The sequence below is a fragment of the Vipera berus genome, assembly GCF_964194415.1.
Source record: "Vipera berus genome assembly, chromosome: 3".
Taxonomy (NCBI): domain Eukaryota; kingdom Metazoa; phylum Chordata; class Lepidosauria; order Squamata; family Viperidae; genus Vipera; species Vipera berus.
The window spans coordinates 215,725,441-215,745,626 of record NC_138204.1 but is presented as its reverse complement, the minus strand read 5'-3'; the positions used below and the strand labels follow the sequence as shown (position 1 = coordinate 215,745,626).

The window sequence follows — 20,186 nt, the reverse complement described above, 5'->3', positions numbered from 1 at the left end:
AGATGCTGCAACATTCCAGCTGATTGGCGCTTCTTCTGGGCTCAGCAGAAGCGCCGGGATCAGCACCGAGCTCCAGCTGGATCCTGACGCTGATCCTGGCGCTTCCGCTGAGCCCCGACAGCCCTGCAGCTCCAGCCGTCCCTCGCTCAGGCTTGTGCGGTGCTGCCACCGGTTCAGCTCATTCCCCTCCCCCGCTACCACTTTTCTAGGATGGCCGCGTACCACCTGCCAGGTGCCAATGTACCACAGGTGGTACCCGTACCACTGGTTGAAAAGCCCTGATCTAGTCCATTCCCCTGCTCAAGCAGGAGACCCTTGCAGAATCACAGAATTGGAAGGGACCGTGGAGGTCCTCTAGTCCATCCCCCTCCTCAAACAGGGGACCCTTACCGAATCGTGGAATAACAGAGTTGGAAGGGACCCTAGAGGTCCTCTAGTCCAACCTCCTGCTCAAGCAGGAGACTACACAATTTCGGACAAATGCTTGTCCAATCTGTTCTTAAAAACCTCCAGTACAGGTAGTCCTCGACTTGCAGCAGTTCGTTTAGCGAAATTGCAACGGCACTGAAAAAAGTGACTTATGACCATTTTTCACCCTAACGACCGTTGCAGCATCCCCGTGGTCACGTGATCAAAGTTCGGACCTGGCAGCTGACTCATATCTATGACGGTCGGCAGTGATCCCCGTTGGTGACCTGACAAGCAAAGTCAGTGGGGAAGCCAGATTCACTTAACAACTCTGTTGCTATCTTAACAACTGCCTGATTCCCTTAACAACTGTGGCAAGAAAGGTCGTAAAAATGGGGCGAAACCCACTTAACGAAATGTTTCACTTAACAGCAGCAGTGTTGGGCTCAATTGTCGTAAGTCGAGGACTGCTTGTATTGGACCGCCCACAGCTGCTGGAGGCAAGTGTAGCTAAATCCAGCATGCGTTTCAACTTTGGGTGAGATCAACCAAGGGACACACACACACACACACACACACACACACTTGTGCATTTGGGATGCACCGAAATGTGTGCTATGCTCCATGCTTTGGTCAGTTTAGGGCCCAGGAAACACAGAATTTGTTTATTTTAGAAAGGAATGTTGTAGCTCAGGGTTGAACTGTGGGGTCTCTGAGCTGGCTGGTTTTCTTGTAGACGTTTCATGACCCAACCATGACCCATCATCAGTGCTAGAAGGCAGTGGGGTTTGTGTAGAGGAAGAGGAGGAGGAGGAGGAGGAGGAGGAGGAGGAGGAGGAGGAGGACAATGACTGTGGGGTGCTTGGGGCTCTCAGCTGGGTGGTTTTCTTCCAGACGTTTCATGACCCAACCAGGTAACATCCTCAGTGCTAGAAGGGAGTGGGATTTACAGAGAGGAGGAGGAGGAGGAGGAGGAAGAAGAAGAAGAAGAAGAAGAGGATTCGAGGGTCCTGGATGCTCTCTGAAGTGGGTGGTTTCCCTGAAGACCTTTCACGACCCAACCAGCTAACATCATCAGTGCTGGAAGGCAACTGATTTCCTCCAAGTATCTTCTGACACTAATGATGTTCCCTAGTCAGATAAGAAATGGAGGTAGTGACAGATTTTATTTTCCTGGGCTCCAAGATCACCGCAGATGGGGACTTTAGCCAAGAAATTAAAAGACGCTTGCTCCTGGGGAGGAAAGCCATGGCAAATCTAGACAGCACACTAAAAAGCAGAGACGTCATCCTGCCAACAAAAGTGCGTATAGTCAAGGCTGTGGTCTTCCCAGTTGCAATGTATGGCAGTGAAAGCTGCACCATAAGAAAGGCTGAGCGCCAAAGAATTGAAGCCTTTGAAGCTGTGGTGCTGGAGAAGACTCCTGCGAGTCCCTTGGACTGCAAGGCGATCAAACCGGTCGGTCCTAGAGGAGATCAACCCTGACTGCTCTTTAGAAGGCCAGATCCTGAAGCTGAAACTCAAATACTTTGCCCACCTAATGAGAAGGAAGGACTCACTGGAGAAGAGCCTCATGCTGGGAAAGATGGAGGGCAAGAGAAGAAGGGGATGACAGAGAAGGAGGTGGCTGGATGGAGTCCCTGAAGCAGTAGGCCTGAGCTTAAATGGACTCCAGAAGGTGGTAGAGGACAGGAAGGCCTGGAGGAACATTGTCCATGGGGTCGCGATGGGTCAGACACGACTTCGCAACTAACAACAAGGACACACACAAGAGCAACAAAGTCAGGTAATGAAACATCTCCAAGGAAACAAACAAACTCATTGTCAAGCAACTCTGGGCAGGTTACAATATTCCACAGTTGAGTTTGATTTTTCAAGAAGCTGAACATCGTGGGGAAGACTTGAGGCATTCAACGCAGGGCAGGGGTCCCCAATCTCTGGACTGTGGCCCACTACCGGGCTGTGGGCTATAGGCCACTGGGCCCCACGAGTGGCTGGCCAGTACGCAAGTGTGTGTGCGTGTGTGTGTGCGTGCGCTCAGCCTCACTTGCCCGAGCGTCACCGCAAGCATTGCGGACATTGGCTCCACTAGCACGAGCGTCAGCGCAAGTGTTTGTGGCCCCACTCACCCGAGTTTCGCCATTTGTGCGAGCCTCACTGCAAGCGTTGTGAGAGTTCGCAGCCCCGTGAGCAAGTGCGTTGCAGTGAGCGACACCGGCACTCATGTCCCCACTCATACAAGTAGTGGGTGTTCGTGCGCGTGCACGCGCGTATTTGTTCACAGCCACACACAAACCAATCCCATCTTTCCCTTCCCCCTCACCCCCCACTTCAGGCCAGAACCCCAAAAATTTGGGGAACTCTGGAACAGGGCACTCTTGCCCACCCTCTGAGTTCTCACCTCTTCCTTACCAATTTGCAGACGACACCAAGCTGGCAGGAATAGCCAATACTCCAGAAGATAGGCTTAAGATACAGGAGGATCTGGACAGACTCGAACACTGGGCACTATCTAACAAAATGGAATTCAGTGGTGAAAAAACTAAGGTTCTACATTTAGGCAAGAAAAACCAAATGCACAGGTATAGTATGGGGGTACCTTGCTCAATAGTAGTAACTGTGAGAGGGATCTCGGAGTCCTAGTGGACAATCCCTTAAATAGGAGCCAGCCGTATGCTGCAGCTGTCTAAAAGGCCAACACAGTCCTTAGGCTGCATTAACAAAGGAGTAGAATCAAGATCATGTGAAGTGTTAATACCACTTTACAATGCCTTGGTAAGGCCACACTTGGAATCCTGCATCCAGTTTTGGTCACCACGATGTAAAAAAGATGTTGAGACTCTAGAAAGAGTGCAGAGAAGAGCAACAAAGATGATCAGGAGACTGGAGGCTAAAACATATAGGGAACGGTTGCTGGAATTGGGTATGCCTAGTCTAAGGAAGAGAAGGACGAGGGGGGACATGATAGCAGTCTTCCAGTATCTCAGCGGCTGCCCCAAAGAAGAGGGAGTCAAGCTATTCTCCAAAGCACCTGAAGGCAGGTCAAGAAGCAGCGGATGGAAACTAATTAAGGAGAGAAGCAATCTGGAATTAAGGAGAAACTTCCTGACAGTGAGGACAATTAACCAGTGGAACAACCTGCCTCCAGAAGTGGTGAATGCTCCAATACTGGAAGTTTTTAAGAAGAAACTAGACAGACATTTGTCTGAAATGGTATAAGATTTCCTGCCTGAGCAGGGGTTTGGACTAGATGACCTCCAAGGTCCCTTCCAACATTATTATTATTATTATTATTATTGATCATCGCACAGTCAGCCAGATGTTCAGACTGGATTTGGCATTTTTTTTCTACCTATCGAGTCCTTACCAAGGACCTGGGATAGGCAGATGTGGATGTTTGATGGTATCACAGATCTCGTCGCAGGATGGAAGCAGTTCCTACTAAGGCCGCCTTTTGCAATTGACTAATGCTGAATTTGTCAATGCCGATGATGGTGTCCAAGTGGCGCTCCAGTTGTTTTGGGATTGCACCCAAGGCGCCTATGAGTATTGGTACCACCCTTGCTTGCCTTTGCCACAGTCTTTCTATTTCTATTTGTAGGTCTTCGTATTTTGTTGTCTTCTCCAGTTCTTTCTCGTCTATTCTGCTGTCTCCAGGCACTGCCACGTCCACTATCCAGACTTTTTTGTCTTTCTTATCGACAATTGTTAAGTCCGGAGTGTTATGTTGCAGGTGCTTGTCTGTTTGAATTCTGAAATCCCAGAGCAGTTTAACTTTATCATTCTCTATGACTTTCTCTATTTTATGATCCCACCAGTTCTTGCTTACAGGCAAATGGTATTTCTTGCAGATCTTCCAAGGCACCGCTGTTGCTACTTTGTCGTGCCGCTGCTTGTAGTCAGTCTGTGCGATCTTCTTGCAGCAGCTTACCAGGTGGTCCACTGTTTCTTCAGCTTCTTTGCGCAGGCGGCACTTAACTGTCTGTTGCTGTCTTCTCCATTTTGACTTTGTATGCGTTTGTCCTTGTGGTCTTGTGCAGCCAGAATGAGTCCCTCCGTCTCTTTCTTCAACTTTCCTGCTCTTAGCCATTGCCAGGCCTCGTTATTATCTGCTTTCCCAGCTATTTTTTAATGGACTGGCCATGTAGTGCTTTGTCTTTCCATGCCTCTATTCTGTTCTTCATTGGGTCTTTCTTGTAGGCCATTTTGGTCTCTCCAGTAGCTAGTAAGCCTTCCTGATATACTCATTTCAGTGCATCTTCATCATTGTTCTTCAGATATTCTTCCAAAGCCATTTTTTTTCTTATTCAACCATCTGATGTACTTGTAGCATTCCACGTCCACCTATTTGCTTTGGTAGATAAGAGTCTTCCAATGTCACTGCGTGGATGAAGGGCATGATTCATTGTCATTATTTTTCTGGTCTTCCTATCCGTTGCTCTTAGTTCTGCTTGAGTCCAGTCCACTATTCCAGCTGTGTATCTAATGAGTGGAATTGCCCAGGTGTTGATTGCCTTCACGGTGTTTCCTCCATTGTGTTTGGACTTTAAGGTCTTCTTCACTCTCTTGATGTATTCACCTCTAATCTTTTTCTTGACTTCAGTGTGCTTGATGTTGTCAGCTTGAAGGGATACCCAAGTATTTGTAGTAATCTTCCTCATCCAGACTCTTAATGTTATTTTCGTGGGGCATCTTGATTCCTTCAGTTTTCACTATTTTTCCTTGTTTGAGAGTAGGTGTGGCACATTTGTCCAAGCCAAACTCCATTGCAATATCTTGGCTATATATACGGACAGTGTTCAGCAGCGATTCTATTTCAGATGATGTTTTTCCATACGGCTTCAGATCATCCATGTAAAGGAGGTGGGATAGTCTGGCAGATGTTTTTGATGTTTGATAGCCATGTCCTGAGTTATTCAGTATTGTTGACAGAGGAAACAGTGCAATAACAAATAGTAGTGGTGATAATGAATCTCCTTGATAGTAACCTCTCCCAGTCTCTCACCATTGACCTGCAACTGTGTCTTTCATTGTGCCATCGATCTTTGCACAAATTTTCTGATGTTTTTACTGACTTCTGTTATTTCTAGGCACTTGATTATCCAGTCATGTGGTAGAGAGTCAAATGCCTTTTGGTAGTCGGTAGTCGATTTGGTAGTTCAGGTTGATTTTCTTTTTCCTGCAGTTTTCCAAGATCATTTTGTCTATTAGGAGTTGATCTTTTGTTCCTCTGCTATTGGGGCGGTTTCCTTTCTGCTCTGGTGGAAAGAGATTGTTTTCAACTAGATGCTGTTGTACTGCATCAGCTACCACACCAGTTAGCAATTTGAAAGTTGTTGCTAAGCAGGTAATTGGCCTGTAGTTGCCTGGTGTTGCCCCTTTTGCTGGATTTTTCATTATTAGGTAGGTTTTCCCAGTTGTTAGCCGCTTTTCAATTTCTCCTCCTTGTAGGATATTGTTCAACTGCTTGGCAGTGAGTGGGTATATAGCAGTTAGGTGTTTCAACCAAAACCCATGCAGTTCATCTTCACCTAAAGGTAAAAAGGTAAAGGTAAAGTTTCCCCCGCACATGCGTGCTAGTCGTTTCCGACTCTAGGGGCCGGTGCTCATCTCCGTTTCAAAGCCGAAGAGCCAGCGCTTGTCCGAGGACGTCTCCGTGGTCATGTGGCCGGCATGACTAGACGCCAAAGGCGCACGGAACGCTGTTACCTTCCCACCGTAGTGGTCCCTATTTTTCTACTTGCATTTTTACGTGCTTTCGAACTGCTAGGTTGGCAGAAGCTGGGACGAGCAACAGGCGCTCACTCTGTTACGCGGCACTCGGGATCCGACCCGCCAAACTTCACCTAGCGCTGACCAATTTTTGATCTTCCTTGCTCTTTTTTTCTACCATTTTTGTTGTTATTACTAGTTCTTTCATTTCGACTTCTGTTTTATTTGCATCCACGTCTTTTAACCAAGCCGCATCTTCGTTGTGTTTCTTTGGGTTATCCCATAACTGCTTCCAGAACTGCACTGTTTCTTCCTTGTCAGGTACTGACTGATTCATGGCAGTTTCTCCATTGATGGTTTGGTAGAAACGTTTCTGATTGGATTGAAATGGGAGGTTTTTCCTATAATTTGCAATTCGAGCTTCGTATCTACTGATTTTCCTGGCTATAGCTGTTGTTTGCTGCTTTATTATTTCCAGTGCTTCCTTGATCTTCCTTGTTTCTAAGCGGTATTTCTTGATTAGGTATTCTTTGGTCTTCTTGTTCTTCAGCTTCTTTACTTTCATCTGTTCTAGCTTGCTCGCATGAGATCATAACTTGCTGATCTTATTTTATAGTCTAATCTTCCATTTTTGTGGTGCACAGTCTGTTTTTTCTTCTTTGTTGATTTTGCATCCCAGGTATTCAGCTACAGTATAACTGCAGCTGTGCTGTACATTAGTTGGTTTTTGTCTTGCAGTGAATTGGTGCTTATACTTGATACTGCAGTATTTGCATCTTTTAATGCTTGTGCTAGCTGTTTCTTTGGAACAAGCTTCAATGCAGGCAGCCTTACTCTGTTGTTTTTGTGCTGTTCTAGATGCTCAGTTATTCTTTGTTTCAATTCTTTTATTTCTTTAGTTAGAGGGCTTTGTTCTTCCTGAGGAAGAGGTGCCCGGTTTCCAAATGAGAACAGTTGTATATCTCTGCTGGATTCCTTCACTGCCAGCTCCCTCTGGCTTGCCTCTACATTCTGAATTACTTCTGGCAAGGCTTTGATTTCTTTGCCCTGGGTAAACCTTTGCAGTTCGTCCAGTTCTGTTTCTGTGAATATTTTATTTCGTATTATAAATCGGCGTTGATCTGCTAGTCTCTGTTCTGTTATTTCTGATTCTGGATGTTCTTCTTTCCAGAACTGGTGCATTTGTTTTAGATATCCTATTATTATTATTCCCCTTCATGGATTACTGCCTTGTCGTGGCGAAGGGGCTTGCGTAATTCAATGAAGCTATGAGCTATGCCGTGCAGGGCCACCCAAGACGGACAGGTCATAGCAGAGAGTTCTGACAAAACGTGATCCACTGGAGAAGGAAATGGCAACCCACTCCAGTATCTTGCCATGAAAACCCTATGGACAGTACCAAAAGGCAAAACGATATGACGCTGGAAGATGAGCCCCTCAGGTCGGAAGGCGTCCAATATGCTACTGGGGAAGAGCAGAGGGCTAGTACTAGTAGCGCCAGAAAGAATGAAGCGACTGGGCCAAAGCCGAAAGGACGCTCAGCTGTGGATATGTCTGGTGGTGAAAGGAAAGTCCGATGCTGTAAAGATTCTTTCTCCATAGGAACCTGGAATGTAAGATCCATGAATCAAGGAAAGCTGGACGTGGTCAAACAAGAGATGACAAGACTAAACATCGACATCTTAGGTATCAGCGAACTAAAATGGACAGGAATGGGTGAATTTAATTCAGATGACCATCAGGTATACTACTGCGGGCAAGAATCCCTCAGAAGAAATGGAGTAGCCTTCATAGTCAATAAAAAAGTAGGAAAAGCAATACTGGGATACAACCCTCAAAATGACAGAATGATCTCAGTTCGAATCCAAGGCAAACCATTCAATATCACAGTAGTCCAGGTCTATGCCCCAACCACCAGTGCTGAAGAGGATGAAATTGACCGGTTCTATGAAGCCTTACAGCACCTTATAGAACTAACACCCAAAAATGATGTCCTTATCATCATGGGAGATTGGAATGCTAAAGTAGGAAGCCAAAAGATAACCGGAATAACAGGCAAGTTTGGCCTTGGAGTACAAAATGAAGCAGGGCACAGGCTGATAGAATTTTGTCAAGAGAATACGATGGTCATAGCAAACACTCTTTTCCAACAACCCAAGAGACGGCTTTACACATGGACAATCACAATGAGGTGGTCACTGACCTCGAGCCAGACATCCTAGAATGTGAAGTGAAGTGGGCCTTAGAAAAGCTGAGCAACAACAAAGCTAGTGGAGGTGACAGTATTCCAGCTGAGCTATTCAAAATCTTAAAAGACGATGCAGTAAAAGTGCTACACTCAATTTGCCAGCAAATTTGGAAAACTCAACAGTGGCCACAGGATTGGAAAAGATCAGTTTACATTCCAATTCCAAAGAAAGGCAGTGCCAAAGAATGTTCAAACTATCGCACCATTGCACTCATTTCTCATGCTAGTAAAGTTATGCTTAAAATCCTACAAGCTAGACTTCAGCAGTATGTGGATCGAGAACTACCAGAAGTACAGGCAGGATTTCGAAGAGGCAGAGGAACTAGAGATCAAATTGCTAACATACGCTGGATCATGGAGAAAGCTAGAGAGTTCCAGAAAAACATCTACTTCTGCTTCATTGACTATGCTAAAGCCTTTGATTGTGTGGATCATAACAAACTCTGGCAAGTTCTTAAAGAGATGGGCATACCAGACCATCTTATTTGTCTCTTGAGAAACCTATATGCAGGCCAAGAAGCAACAGTGAGAACTGGACACGGAACCACTGATTGGTTCAAAATTGGGAAAGGAGTCCGGCAAGGCTGCATACTGTCGCCTTGCCTATTTAACTTATATGCAGAGCACATCATGAGAAAGGCAGGGCTAGATGAATCAAAAGTTGGAATTAAGATTGCCGGAAGAAACATCAACAACCTAAGATATGCAGATGATACCACTCTAATGGCAGAAAGTGAAGAGGAACTAAAGAGCCTCTTGTTGCGAGTGAAGAAGGAGAGTGCAAAATGTGGGTTGAAACTAAACATTAAGAAAACCAAGATCATGGCATCTGGCCCTCTCAATTCCTGGCAAATAGATGGGGAAGAAATGGAGGTAGTGACAGATTTTATTTTCCTGGGCTCCAAGATCACTGCAGATGGGGACTGTAGCCAAGAAATTAAAAGACGCTTGCTCCTGGGGAGGAAAGCCATGGCAAATCTAGACAGCACACTAAAAAGCAGAGACATCACCCTGTCAACAAAAGTGCGTATAGTCAAGGCTATGGTCTTCCCAGTTGCAATGTATGGCAGTGAAAGCTGGACCATAAGAAAGGCTGAGCGCCAAAGAATTGAAGCCTTTGAACTATGGTGCTGGAGAAGACTCCTGCGAGTCCCTTGGACTGCAAGGCGATCAAACCGGTCAGTCCTAGAGGAGATCAACCCTGACTGCTCTTTAGAAGGCCAGATCCTGAAGCTAAAACTCAAATACTTTGGCCATCTAATGAGAAGGAAGGACTCACTGGAGAAGAGCCTAATGCTGGGAAAGATTGAGGGCAATAGAAGAAGGGGACGACAGAGAATGAGGTGGCTGGATGGAGTCACTGAAGCAGTAGGCGTGAGCTTAAATGGACTCCAGAAGATGGTAGAGGACAGGAAGGCCTGGAGGAACATTGTCCATAGGGTCGCGATGGGTCGGACACGACTTCGCAACTAACAACAACAACATTATTATTATTATTATTATTATTATTATTATTATTATTATTATTATTATTATTATTATTATTATTATTATTATTATTGTTGTTGTTGTTGTTGTTGTTGTTGTTGTTGTTGTTGTTGTTTTGTTGTTGTTGTCATCATCATCATCATCATCATCATCGTTATCATCTTGCAATAGTGTCTTACGAGCCACCTAAACTTTTTGCCCTCCCCTAATTTCTCTTTGGACTTTATAAAGTCCTAGTAAGACCACACCTGGAATACTGCAACCAATTTTGGTCACCATATCACAAAAAAGATGTTGAGAGTTTGGAAAAAAATTCAGAGAAGAGCAACTAAGAGGATCCAAGGCCTGGAGACTAAAACGTATGAAGAACGGCTATGGGACTTGGGTCTGGCCAGTCTAAAGAAAAGAAGAAATAGGGGAGGCATGATAGCAGCGTTCCAGTATCTGAGGGGCTGCCACCAAGAAGAGGGGGTCATGTTATTCTCCAAAGCACCAGAGGGAAGGATGAGGAACAATGGTTGGAAGCTGATCAAGGAGAGAAGCAACCTGGAATTAAGGAGAAACTTCCTGACACTGAGGACAATCAACCAGTGGAACAGCTGGCCTCCAGAAATCGTGGGTGTTCCATCACTGGAAATTTTTAAGAAGAGGCTAGACAATCATCTGTCTGAGATGGCATAGGTTCTCCTGCTTCAGCAGGGGGCTGGACTAGATGACCTCCAAGGTGCCTTCCAGCTCTATTCTATTCTATTCTATTCTATTCTATTCTATTCTATTCTATTCTATTCTATTCTATTCTATTCTATTCTATTCTATTCTATTCTATTCTTATTCTTATTCTTATTCTATTTTTATTCTATTCTATTCTATTCTATTCTATTCTATTCTATTCTATTCTATTCTATTCTATTCTATTCTATTCTATTCTATTCTATTCTATTCTATTCTTATTCTTATTCTATTTTTATTCTATTCTATTCTATTCTATTCTATTCTATTCTATTCTATTCTATTCTATTCTATTCTATTCTATTCTATTCTATTCTATTCTATTCTATTCTATTCTCTATTCTATTCTATTTTATTCTAATTCTATTCTATTCTATTCTATTCTATTCTATTCTATTCTATTCTATTCTATTCTATTCTATTCTATTCTATTCTATTCTATTCTATTCTTATTCTTATTCTATTTCTATTCTATTCTATTCTATTCTATTCTATTCTATTCTATTCTATTCTATTCTATTCTATTCTATTCTATTCTATTCTATTCTATTCTATTCTATTCTCTATTCTATTCTATTTTATTCTAATTCTATTCTATTCTATTCTATTCTATTCTATTCTATTCTATTCTATTCTATTCTATTCTATTCTATTCTATTCTATTCTATTCTATTCTTATTCTTATTCTATTTTTATTCTATTCTATTCTATTCTATTCTATTCTATTCTATTCTATTCTATTCTATTCTGTTCTATTCTATTCTATTCTATTCTATTCTATTCTATTCTATTCTTATTCTATTCTGGGGAAGCTGACGTAATTTCTGCTGATCTCCAGGGAATCTACAAGTTCTCTTCATCTAAGTGATCCACTGGGGAAACATCTCTGCAGAATTTGGCTCAAAACTGGCCCACCTCTCTGGAAAAAAAAGCAAGAATAACGAGATATCTAGTTGTCTTTTTTTCCCCCCCAGGCAGCAGAACTGGAAAAATTCCCTGCCACCATGGAAGGAGTAGCACCAAAGAGGACTCGTGTTTCATGAGGTCTAGAAACCCAAGTCTTGGAGTCATGAAATTGCTCACCTGGGGCAGCTTCTGTGAAGGGAAGGCGGCCGACGCATTGTAAGGCCACTGCCAAAAGTTATTTTTAACATCAGCTTTCAGTGGAGTCTTTCAAGTGCACTTGGAGGGATGACAAGTACTCTTTCGCTCCAGATTTTCACGAGACTTTTGGCATCCTGTGGATTTCTTTTCCCCCCTTCTTCTTCTTCTTGGAACGAAAGGCAGTTGAAAGAAAACCAGAGGAAGACCAGGGGAAAAACAATGCAGGCTTTTCAAAGATAATCTCACCAAGTCGAACAGAATCCTCATGACGCTTTAAACAGAATCCCCCTTCTTCTTCTTCTCCTTCTTCTTCTTCTTCTTCTTCTTCTTCTTCTTCTTCTTCTTCTTCTTCTTCTTCTTCTTCTTCTTCTTCTTCTTCTTCTTCTTCTTCTTCTTCTTCTTCTTCTTCTTCTTCTTCTCCTTCTCCTTCTCCTTCTCCTTCTCCTTCTCCTTCTCCTTCTCCTTCTCCTTCTCCTTCTCCTTCTTCTTCTTCTTCTTCTTCTTCTTCTTCTTCTTCTTCTTCTTCTTCTTCTTCTTCTTCTCCTCCTCCTCCTCCTCCTCCTCCTCCTCTTCTTCTTCTTCTTCTTCTTCTTCTTCTTCTTCTTCTTCTTCTTCTTCTTCTTCTTCTTCTTCTTCTTCTTCTTCTTCTTCTTCTTCTTCTTCTTCTTCTTCTTCTTCTCCTCCTCCTCCTCCTCCTCCTCCTCCTCCTCCTCCTCCTCCTCCTCCTCCTCCTCCTCCTCCTCCTCCTCCTCCTCCTCCTCCTCCTTCTTCACCAAAGTTCTGTTTGCTGGGGGGGAAAAAAAAATCCTCGCGTCTTGGCCAGCATTTTGAGCAAATTAACAAATCTTTCTCCTCGAAAGTTCTGCGAGAAAATAAAATACGTCTTTTGCAAAAGCTAAATTACAACAACTGGAATCTGTCAAGGAAAGAAAATTCTTTTCTTGTTTCTTTTTTCATTCTATTTTTTTTTTAAAAAACGCCTCTATGGTGAAACAGAACAAAGGAAAACAACAACAGTATAACAACAACAACAATAATAATAAAGTTGGAAGGGACCTTGGAGGTCATCTAGTCCAACCCCCTGCTCAGGCAGGAAACCCTATACCCTTTCAGACAAATGCCTGTCCAGTCTCTTCTTAAAAACTTCCAGTGTTGGAGCATTCACCGCTTCTGGAGGCAGGTTGTTCCACTGGTTAATTGTTCGAACTGTCAGGAAGTTTCTCCTTAGTTCTAGGTTGCTTCTCTCCTTGATCAGTTTGGATCCGTTGCTTCTTGTCCTGCCTTCAGGTGCTTTGTAAAATAGCTTGACTCCCTCTTCTTTGGGGCATCCCTTGAGAAATTACAAGACTGCTATCATGTCACCCCTCGTCCTTCTCTTCAATAAACTAGAGACATACCCAATTCCAGCTACCGTTCCTTCTATGTTTTAGCCTCCAGTCCCCCAATCATCTTTGTTGCCCTTCTCTGTACCCTTTCTAGAGTCTTGACATCTTTTTTACATCGTGGTGACCAAAACTGGATGCAGTATTCCAGGTGTGGCCTTACCAAGGCCTTGTAAAGTGGTATTAGTACTTCACTTGATCTTGATTCTATCCCTCTGTTAATGCAGCCTAGCACTGTGTTGGCCTTTTTGGCAGCTGCAGCACACGGCTGGCTCATATTGAAGTGATTGTCCACTAGGACTCCGAGATCCCTCTCACAGTTACTACTATTGAGCAAGGTACCCCTTATACTGTACCTGTGCATTTGATTTTTCCTGCCTAAATGCAGAACCTGACTTTTTTCACCATTGAATTTCATTTCATTTCATTTCATTTCTTCCTCCTCCTCCTCCTCCTCCTCCTCCTCCTCCTCCCCCTCCTCCTCCTCCTCCTCCTCCTCCTCCTCTTCCCTTCCACAAACCCCCCTCCTTTCTAGCCCTGATGATGTTACCTAGTTTGGGTCATGAAACGTCTGCAAGGAAACCACCCTGCTCAGAGAGCACCCAGGAGCCCACATGTCCCCCCCCCTGAGCCACACAGATTCTCCTTTATTAGTCTCCAGAAAATCGGATCACAAAATTCTGAGCTCCGGATCGGGCATGCCAAGCCGATGAGGGCATCTTGTGGGAGAATCTGGAGAGGCAAATGTTGCTGTTCCCCCAGGCAAAAGAAATTTTTTTAATTCTTCTCATTGTTGCCCAAGGAGGACTAGGATCCTGGCAAGGACATGGCCGGGGTCCCCATTCCAAACACCACAGAGGCTGACTTGTTCGGTCTTCGACTGGTCCCTCCCTCGCCTTTTCCACCCCACCCATGCTGGAAGGCCCTGACATTACAACCCCTGTTCTTCCCTCCCGGCTCTTTGTGATGTGAGGTTGCGGGTGGGCTGTGTGTGGGCGACAGCAAGCTGGCATGAGGCCCACCCTTGTGCTGTTGTGTTTCGCATCCGAGGCTGGGATGGGCTTTCCTTAGACTCCCTTCCCGGCTAAAACTCCAGCCTTGATTTAACCACCGATGATTGGTGAAACCAAGGCTTCTGTTCTCCGCAAAAGGTGTCCTTAAGAAGGTGTTGTGTTGTTTTTTTCTCGACTTGACGAGTTTCCACAAGATGGTAGACCTTGCCATTGACTTGAAGGCCCCAGAAGGTCAAATGGATACTTGGTTTCTCCAGGAACTGGAGACAAATCCTCTGCCTGAGGCCTTCTAACGAAGAGGTCTCCAACAGTGTCCACTTCCGGCCTTCTCAATTCCTGGCAAATAGATGGGGAAGAAATGGAGGTAGTGACAGATTTTATTTTCCTGGGCTCCAAGATCACTGCAGATGGGGACTGTAGCCAAGAAATTAAAAGATGCTTGCTCCTCGGGAGGAAAGCCATGGCAAATCTAGACAGCACACTAAAAAGCAGAGACAACACTCTGTCAACAAAAGTGCGTATAGTCCAGGCTATGGTCTTCCCAGTTGCAATGTATGGCAGTGAAAGTTGGACCATAAGAAAGGCTGAGCGCCAAAGAATTGAGGCCTTTGAGCTATGGTGCTGGAGAAGACTCCTCAGAGTCCCTTGGACTGCAAGGCAATCAAACCAGTCGGTCCTAGAGGAGATCAACCCTGACTGCTCTTTAGAAGGCCAGATCCTGAAGCTGAAACTCAAATACTTTGCCCACCTAATGAGAAGGAAGGACTCACTGGAGAAGAGCCTCATGCTGGGAAAGGTGGAGGGCAAGAGAAGAAGGGGACAACAGAGAATGAGGTGGCTGGATGGAGTCACTGAAGCAGTAGGCGTGAGCTTAAATGGACTCCAGAGGACGGTAGAGGACAGGAAGGCCTGGAGGAACGTTGTCCATGGGGTCGCGATGGGTCGGACATGACTTCGCAGCTAACAACAACCTTAAAAGTCCTTCTTGACAGGCATATTCCTAGGGTGGACATCTCTCCGTAACTCGTTTCAAATTCCTGCTCTGAAGCTGGAAAAGTAACTTCTTCTTCTCCAGCAGCCCTTGATTAATCTCAGTGGGCTGTCCCACCGCGGCCTTCAATTAGATGACCAGGTTCCTGGAGTGACCAGGCTTTAAATCAGAATGGAGGCACCACCCAAATTACCTGGTGCTGGCTAGGACTCCTTGCCAGTCCCTCCAGGGAGAGTGTGACAAAAATCATGTCTTGGTGGGTGGGTTCACACCTGTCTGATTAACACAACCCATGATGTGGTTCACAGACTGTACAGTGGCCTGACAAAGAGCGTGCCTTGTGGTTCAAAGCCCCGGGATAGCTGGTTTGCCCAAATTAGGAAGACTGTGCCTTGCATCCCACCGCACCCTGGGCTGCCACGGACCCAGCTCCATTTTAAGCCTCCGCATGCGTTAGGCTTGGTTGTTTTCTTGAAGGTGTTTCATGACCAAACTAGGTAACATCACGAGTGTTAGAAGGGGGGAGGGTTTGTGGAGAGGAGGGGGGAGGAGGAGAAGGAGAAGGACTAAAGAACAGCAGCAGTGTTAGAAGGGAGTGGGGTTTGAAGGGATGAGAAAAAGGAGGAGGAGGAGAAGAAAAGGAAGAAGGAGAAGAGGAAGAAGAAGAAGAAGAAGAAGAAGAAGAAGAAGAAGAAGAAGAAGAAGAAGAAGAAGAAGAAGAAGAAGAAGAAGAAGAAGAAGAAGAAGAAGAAGAAATGACTAGAGAACAGCAGCAGTGCTAGAAGGAAGTGGGGTTTGCAGGGATGAGTAAGAAGAGGAGGAGGAGGAGGAGGAGGAGAAGAAGAAGAAAGAAGAAGAAGAAGAAGAAGAAGAAGAAGAAGAAGAAGAGGAGGAGGAGGAGGAGGAGGAGGAGGAGGAGAAGAAGAAGAAAGAAGAAGAAGAAGAAGAAGAAGAAGAAGAAGAAGAAGAAGAAGAAGAAGAAGAAGAAGAAACGACTAGAGAACAGCAGCAGTGCTAGAAGGGAGTGGGGTTTTTAGGGAAGAGGAGGAGGAGGAGGAGGAGGACTCTCAGTGCTTGGTGCTTTTCTTGCAGATGTTTCCTTACCCAACTAGGTATCATCCGTTTCAGATGACCTTCAGAGCCTCTGTTTTGTCCCACTTTCTACCTTAGGTGGCTTCTTAATGCATGAACCTGTTGCGTGCAGGACATCTACAGAACATGCAGCCATTAAGAGTGGGGCTGCAACGTCCCTCAAGAATTGCACGTACGCCCAGGACAGGGGCCACAGGGTCAATCTACTAGCAGCATGCTCATCCGCGTACAGCCTGCAGAGATGCCTCAGGTCGTCTCGGTGGCTTTCCAACACAGGTCCAAAGCCCTTGGATTGACAGCCAAGGAAGTCAACTCAAGCTACTGGACCTCTCCTCCCCCTCCCCCTGCCTCTTCCCCATGAATGGTTGGACTTGCACAAGAAGGGCTTGGTTGTCAGCTGTGACGTGCTCCTGAATGCAGTGTCTTGTTTCGCCCACAAGCAATTCAGGGGGATGAGATGGTGGCCCTGAGGGTGGTGCTCAGCTACCTCAGAGGCCGGACAACAGGGCACCTTTGTAGTCTAGAAAGAGTAACAAAGATGATTAGGGGACTGGAGGCAAATCATACAATGAACAGTTGCAGAAACTAGGTGTATGCAACCTAGAATTAAGGAGAAACTTCCAAACAGTGAGGACAATTAACCCCGTGGAAGGGCTTGCCTTCAGAAGTTGTGGGTGCTCCATCACTGGAGGTTTTCAAGAAGAGGTTGGACAACCACTTGTCTGAAATTGGTATATGGTCTCCTGCTTGAGCAGGGGGTTGGACTACTAGAAGATCCATGTTGAGAGGTTGAGACCATAGAAAGAGTCCAGAGAAGAACAGCTCGGAGGACAATGGTCTGGAGGCTAACCCATATAATCAGGGGTCTTCAAAGTTGGCCCTTTTATGACTTGTGGACCTGGCTGAGGAATTCTGGGAGTTGAGGTCCACAAGTCATAAAAGGGCCAAGTTTGAAGACCCCTGATCATAGGATGAACAACTGAGGGAACTAGGTATGTCTAGCCATTGGAGAGAAGGACGAGGGGTGACTTGAGAGCAGACTTCCAATATTTAAGGGGCTCTCTCAGAGAAGAGGGGGTCCACCTCTTCTCCAAAGCACCTGAGGGCAAGACAAGAAGTAACAGATGGAAACTAATCGAGGCGAGATCCAGACAGGGAGAACAACTGATCAATGGAACGACCTGCCACCAGAAGTTGCGGGTGCTCCATCGCTGGAGGTTTTCAAGAAGAGATCGGACACCAATTTGTCCAGAACGTTCTAGGGTCTCCTGCTTGAGGAGGTGGTTTGGACTAGAAGACCTCCGAGGTCCCTTCCAACTCTGTTATATTGTACTCTGCATGTTCATCACTTTGTCCAGGTTTTTGCTTGATGGAGACCTTATAAAATCAGCACTTATCCAACATCTATCCTGACATCACAAGAAGGTAAGGAGAACAACCACAAATGGTTTACTTACAGGAAATGTTAGCCTAGCTGAGGGGTCTTCAAACCTGGCCCTTTTATGACTTGTGGACTTCAGCTCCCAGAATTCCTCAGCCTGGGAGTTGAAGTCCACAAGTCATAAAAGGGCCAGGTTTGAAGACCCCTCAGCTAGCTGACGAGTTGTGGTGTCTGTGTCCTAAGATGACCGTGAGTGGAGTCCATCCCATCAGGAAAAGCTAGTAAATGCACACACACATGCTTTCCCACGCTGATACTCCTTGGAGAAGATATTGCTTAGTTGACAGAATTGGATCTTCAAGCATCCCCACTTCCCAAACTCTTTCTCCGACATCACTGCTTTCATTTGATGTTGTGAGTTGCGAGAACTCGACGGTGGAAGGATTTTGTTCGTTGTCTACCCTTGTGTTGTCCTCTCCCTTCATTGTACGTTCCCTTGATTGGTCAGTGATTGATCCAGGAAAGGTAAAATACAGGTAGTCCTCGACTCCAGTGGCCACAGCTGAGGCCACATTTTCTGTTGCTAAGTCAGCTTGGCCCCATTTTATGACCTGTCTTGTCTCATTTCCCCCGTCGTAAATACGAGTCAGTTGCCAAGTGTCGGTTTTGATCACGTGACCCCGGCGAATGGCTGCCACGGTCGTAAGTGTGAAAAAGGATCGTAAGCCCCATTTTTCAGTGCCCTTGTAACTTTGATTGGTCAAGAATCCCAAAGGGGCTTTTTTCAAGAGGCAACTGGACTTTTTTTGTTTTTCCTCTGAAGACGTTTCGCTTCTCATGCAAGAGGCTTCTTCGGTTCTGAAGTACTCCTCCCAAGAAGCTTCTCCAGAACCGAAGAAGCTTCTTGGATGAGAAGCGAAACATCTTCAGAGAAAAGATGTTTAGATGTCTAGTCTAAAAAAAAGAAGAAGAAATAGGGGAGACATGATACCAGCGTTCCAGTATCTGAGGGGCTGCCACAAGGAAGAGGAGGGGGTCAATTTATTCTCCAAAGCACCAGAGGGAAGGACGAGAAACAATAGTTGGAAAGAGAGAAGCAACCTGGCATTAAGGAGAAACTTCCTGAGAGTGAGGACAGTCATCCAGTGGAACAGAAGTTGCCTCCAGACATTGTGGGCACTTGATCTCTGAAAGAGAAGAGAAGAGACTGAACAGTCACTTGTCTGAGATGGTATAGGTTCTCCTACTTGAGCAGGGGGCTGGACTAGAAGACCTCCAAGGCCCCTTCCAGCTTCTATTCTATTCTAACTGATCAAGGAGAGAAGCAACCTGGAATTAAGGAAAAAGTTTCTGACAGTGAGGACAATCAACCAGTGGAACAGCTTGCCACCAGAAATCGTGGGCATTCCATCACTGGATATTTTTAAGACGAGACTGGACATATATCTGTCTGAGATGGTCTAGGTTCTCCTACTTGAGCAGGGGACTGGACTAGAAGACCTCCAAGGTCCCTTCCAGATTCTATTCTATTCTATTCTATTCTATTCTATTCTATTCTATTCTATTCTATTCTATTCTATTCTATTCTATTCTATTCTATTCTATTCTATTCTATTCTATTCTATTCTATTCTATTCTATTCTATTCTATTCTATTCTATTCTATTCTATTCTATTCTATTATTCCATTCCATATTCTATTCTATTCTATTCTATTCTATTCTATTCTATTCTATTCTATTCTATTCTATTCTATTCTATTCTATTCTATTCTATTCTATTCTATTCTATTCTATTCTATTCTATTCTATTCTATTCTATTCTATTCTCATTTCCATTTCCATTTCCATTACATATTCTGTTCTGTTCTGTTCTGCTCTGCTCTACTCTACTCTACTCTACTCTACTCTACTCTACTCTACTCTACTCTACTCTACTCTGTTCTATTCTATAAACAAGAAAGTCTAGTTGCCTCCTAAAAAAAGCACCTTTGGGACAAGCGTGACCTGGATGGCTGAGAATCTCCATATTTTGGTCATTAAATCAACTGTTGTTAAGCCAAGGACTACGAGTTGCCTTTTCCTGCCCTTGAGGAACGGTTGATTTTTTAAAAAAATATTTATTGGAAATCAAAACACATTTTACGCTGGCTTCTCTGGGGCTCGGGGTCTCAGGGCAAGTTCCTTCTCCTTCCTGGATCACCTGGCCAATGATGGAGGAGGCCCAGGATCTTCTGAAGTCCATTTATTTGAGCAGATGAGCTTTGGAAATGCGCCTTGTTTCCCCGCCCCCCCTCCCCTTTCTGTCTTTGCCCTTCCACCCCATCGTCCTCATCCTTCTCTTTGTTCCTCAGTTACTCAGCACATTAAAGAGCTCCTGGAGAGAAAGAGTAAGAAGAAGTCCAAACTGAGAAAAAAAGCTAAACCTTATGTTGAAGACCGCGATGGTAGGGCCTCAGCTCCCGAGTCCTCCTCCTTTAGCAGCTTCTTCTCCTTAGTCTAGTCAACAAGTCCCCTTTTTCTGCACCTTCTCGGCCTCTGCTCCGTCTCCCCTTAACACGGCTTCCTCCTTCTCCTAGCTGCTAATTTCGGGGTGCTCCTCCGGATCCTGGTTGTTTTTTTCGGGGTGGGGGTGGGGGG

The 20,186-nt window shown here is 45.0% G+C and overlaps 1 protein-coding gene across 2 annotated transcripts in view; it reads left to right on the top strand.

Annotated features, from left to right (window-relative positions):
- ARHGAP39 (Rho GTPase activating protein 39) overlaps positions 1-20,186 on the top strand; it is a 184,426-nt gene that overhangs the window by 137,261 nt on the left and 26,979 nt on the right. The window contains exon 6 of one of the 2 annotated variants that reach the window (XM_081323027.1): positions 19,901-19,993. The exons of the other annotated variant lie outside the window; for it this stretch is intronic. Coding sequence (XP_081179153.1) covers positions 19,901-19,993 — 93 coding nt within the window. The remainder of the gene's footprint in view (positions 1-19,900; positions 19,994-20,186) is intronic. 2 annotated transcript variants of the gene reach the window in all.